The 4,153-nt window shown below is 30.3% G+C and overlaps 1 protein-coding gene across 6 annotated transcripts in view; it reads left to right on the top strand.

Annotated features, from left to right (window-relative positions):
- LOC108747285 (protein furry) overlaps positions 1–4,153 on the top strand; it is a 34,113-nt gene that overhangs the window by 14,398 nt on the left and 15,562 nt on the right. For all 6 annotated transcript variants that reach the window (XM_018484670.1, XM_018484674.1, XM_018484673.1 and 3 more), the window contains one exon: positions 483–695. In XM_018484670.1, coding sequence (XP_018340172.1) covers positions 483–695 — 213 coding nt within the window. The remainder of the gene's footprint in view (positions 1–482; positions 696–4,153) is intronic.

Genomic DNA, 4,153 nt, shown 5'->3' with positions numbered 1-4,153 from the left:
CAAATATTCAAACATTAAATACGAAGCGCATTACATTTCCGAGTGTTAAGATGTTGAACTAACATTCATTTAAATTAAATTAATTTATTTCTGAAAAAATAATTTAATTTAATTTAAATGAATGTTAGTTCAACATCTTAACACTCGGAAATGTAATGCGCTTCGTATTTAATGTTTGAATATTTGAGTTCCATTTCCAATCAGATTGAGAAATTTATTAATTAAAAAGATATCTTTTTTTACATTTAATTTTTTAATGTTAAATATGATATCAACAATTGATTATTAAGAACAAATGCCAGATATAAATAAATAGAATTTTCTTTTATTATTATTTTTATTTTCTGTTATATAACTTAATTTTAATTAAATGTCTTTACTTTACAATAAAATTTTGACCTTAATCTTGGGCAATAAGTGAGATAATTAACTTCTTCATTGATTGAGTAATATAATTCTATTTGTGTATTGATTTGTTGCAGGACATAATGATCCTCTTGCAAGTGGCTCTGCCGCCACTGTAACTTCCGGACCGGGTCAACAAAGTAATCCCGCAGGTGAGATTTCTTCTGGTGGCACGGTTAGAGGTGGCACACTGGACGTCCTCCTGTCAACTACTTATTGCCGTAGTCAAATGTACCTTTCACGTCAATTGGCTCAACTACATCCGGAACTCACGATGCCGATGTTTAGTGGTAAATGGACTTTCTTATGTTCTTATTAATTTATACATTTTTAAATCTGGACCATTATGTTAAAATTCAACATTAACGAGATTTTCAAGAGAATTATTATTTCATTTTTAAACATAAAGTTATATGTTTTTATATTTCTGAAATAATAGTTCTAACGCAACATGTGGTTGATTAAGAATACTGTATTTTGTAATTCTATAATTATATAATATTGCGACATTTATATTATTACGATATTGATGTAAATGTTAATTCAAGGGAGAAAATAGTGTAAAGCACAATTAACTTTTGTAGTTTATTGCACGGAATAGTTATAAATAACGTGATTTAAAATTATTTCCTTGATCTAATTAAACCTTTGATTAAAATATCGAAATATAATGTATGCAATTACTTTCGTTTAATATGTACGATAGTATATACTGTTTCGTACTGCAGTTTAATACAAAAGCTCATTTTAATACAATATAAAATATATTAATTGTCAGTTATTAAAAAAATTCCAAGCAGTTTTCTTCTCAAAGATTATACACACACGTTATTTCTGTGAAAAGTATAAGCGTGTTTATAATACATTTATATAATACTTTGAGAACTATAAGATTTTACGTTTAAAGAAACATTCAAGAAAAGCGTCTCTTTTACAAATAATAATTTTAAAATTATTTTCGTAATACGTAAAATTTTTTATTTACATTAGTAACATTAATAAATACGATTGAACTTTTTCTTCATTTAAGAATAATAATTATATTAATTAAACTGAAATTCGGTTCTTTCGATTTTTAAATTTACGTAGAACGTTTTCCGTGGTAAAAAATTGTTTTAATTTTTTCACAAGCTTGGACTCTTATGGAAGGAACGCGCGTTTCAATAGCTTCTATATTACTTTTACGTAAATAACATGACAGAGTTATATTAAAGGAAAGGAAATATTACAAAAGTATCGTTTCCTTTTTATTACTCACACGGAAGCATGTAATGTCGTGTGACATGAGTTATACGTGATATGAGAGTATATGTGGGATTTAACAGGATTATCGCAATTGTTCATACAAATAATTCATTATAATGTAATCGTGAAAGGATGCAAACTGTCAACAATTCTCATGTGTTTATGTTGTCATCAATTATACAGAGGCGTGTCGCTATCGTGTAAATATTCCGCGTCTGTTTTAACCAAACAAGTTTTTATCATTATAATTTAATATTGGAGAAATCTAAAAAGTCAAGCGACAAATAGTAGAATTTTTCTACCGATAAAATTGATCACACATATATATATTTACATACATGCATCTATTTGAATACATGGAATTTTAAATGCAGAAATATTAATTATCAGCACCGTGACTCAAATATAGAGAATATATCACATTTCAAGTGCAGGAATATTAATTATCAGCACCATATAACTCACACATACGTATTTTGAGATGGAAAAATAATCATTTGCAATGCGAAATTTCATTAAAGATGAGTATTTTTCTTATTTTATTCAGCTTATTTAGTGGTGCGATTGAAACTCAGTATGAAGCAGAATAATGTAATTAAAGAAAACTTCTTAAGAAAACTCGAGAAAATGAAGTTAGATTAAAAATTATGAAATTGAAGTTAATCCTTAAAGCTCTGGTTTAAATTAGTAATAAGAATAGTAACAAGATTTTAAATGTTCTTATACTAAATAAATATCACATTGTTCGCAGAATTTAACTTCTTAATCAAATCCAGGAATAATATAGTCTGACGGAAGGCTGACCATGATCTATCTGTTTAAGAATTTAACCTTTTAACTACAATAGCTACTGTTAATGAACCGCAAGACACGTATCAAGTTGTGGTTTCATTTACATACTGGATTGTTGATCTTCGTTTTAATTTTGTGACGTATATCAGTGTCATGGACCACTTCAAAGGGGCGTTCTTTAAAAAGAACGGAGGACGAGAGAAAAATTTAATTACGCAAACTACTATCTTTCCGGCTAACCGGCTTATATCCGTTTGTTTTGACGCACTCAAAACGACGAAAGGTTTACTTCTAGAAAGAGTATAACATAAAACTGCCATTTTATCTCATAAAATTTTCCTGTGTATAATATCACACTCAATAACAGCATCGAAAAAAAGAAAAAAAAATCTATTTTTCAAAATCGACTTTAATTCTATAGTTATATTCTATATACAAATAAAAAAAAAATTAATACGCAATTTGATTCGTATATTTTCTTTATATAACAAAGTAAAATGTCTAAAGTTTAAAATAAGAGGCTTCTATCAGATCATTATGATAAACGAGCTTTACAAGATGTAAACATTAATTCTTTATTATACTTTTTCTATCATTTCACAGAAAGTTTCGTCCATACTTGGACAGCATTTGCGATTCATTGTCTGTACGGTGAAGATCGTTCACATCGTTTATTAAAAAAACGCGATTTTAGTTGCAAAATTATGAAGTTAAGAAAGGAAGGATTAAGGTTGAATGGGATTTTGACTTATGCATTCCGTTTAATCGTTCTGTACCAAGAGGAAGTTACAGTTTATCTTGAACATACAACCATTTTATACTACTGGAATATTCTTACCACTATGACTGGACTGTTCCTGTGACCATTTTGATTATCCTTTCTCGTTGTTAACCGAAGAATTGATCTATATTTTATACACGTTTTAGAATTTGAGTATGACATGAATCATTAATGCATATTGTTGATTGTAGATGAGTTGATCCGATTAATACTTTTGCACACCGTCACCGAAATTAATTTATAAGTTTTAATATGTTTGTTTAATTATTATTAAAGGTTTTTATTTATTTTAAGACATGGCTGAAGAGGACCAAGTACGGTCGAAATATTCCTTGAAATGATAGAAAAAGTATAAGGTGTAGTAAAAAGAAATCTATTATTTTTGCATTAAATTGAAGGCTTTATTTAGCATAGTTAGAATGATCCGATTCTGGTCAAATATGCACCGTTTTGTTCGATAATTTGTTGCCATTTTGAAGGTAATTTCATTATGCCTCTCTCATAGAAACCTCGTCCCTATTGGCAAAAAACTGGGACAGTCAATTTTCACAAGCTTCTCTTGAGGCGAATTTTTCACCAGCAAAATTATTCGCCATAGACAGGAACAGGTGGTAATCACTTGGTGCCAGGTCCGGACTATAAAGTGGATGCATAAGAACTTCCCAACCAAGCTCCCGGAGCTTCTGGCGAGTCACTATCGATGTGTGTGGCCTGGCGTTGTCTTGATGGAACACAATTCCTCTCCTATTGGCCAAAGCTGGCCGCTTCTGGGCGATTGCTTCTTTCAGACGGTCCAATTGTTGACAGTACAGGTCCGAATTAAGAGTTTGGCCGTAGGGGAGCAGCTCATAGTAGATGATTCCCTGCCAATCCCACCAAACACACAGCAAAACCTTCCTGATCGTCAATCCTGGCTTGGCCACCGTTTGC

The sequence above is a fragment of the Trachymyrmex septentrionalis genome, unplaced genomic scaffold (assembly GCF_001594115.1).
Source record: "Trachymyrmex septentrionalis isolate Tsep2-gDNA-1 unplaced genomic scaffold, Tsep1.0 scaffold197, whole genome shotgun sequence".
Classification (NCBI taxonomy): domain Eukaryota; kingdom Metazoa; phylum Arthropoda; class Insecta; order Hymenoptera; family Formicidae; genus Trachymyrmex; species Trachymyrmex septentrionalis.
This window is presented reverse-complemented; position numbering and strand designations above follow the sequence as displayed.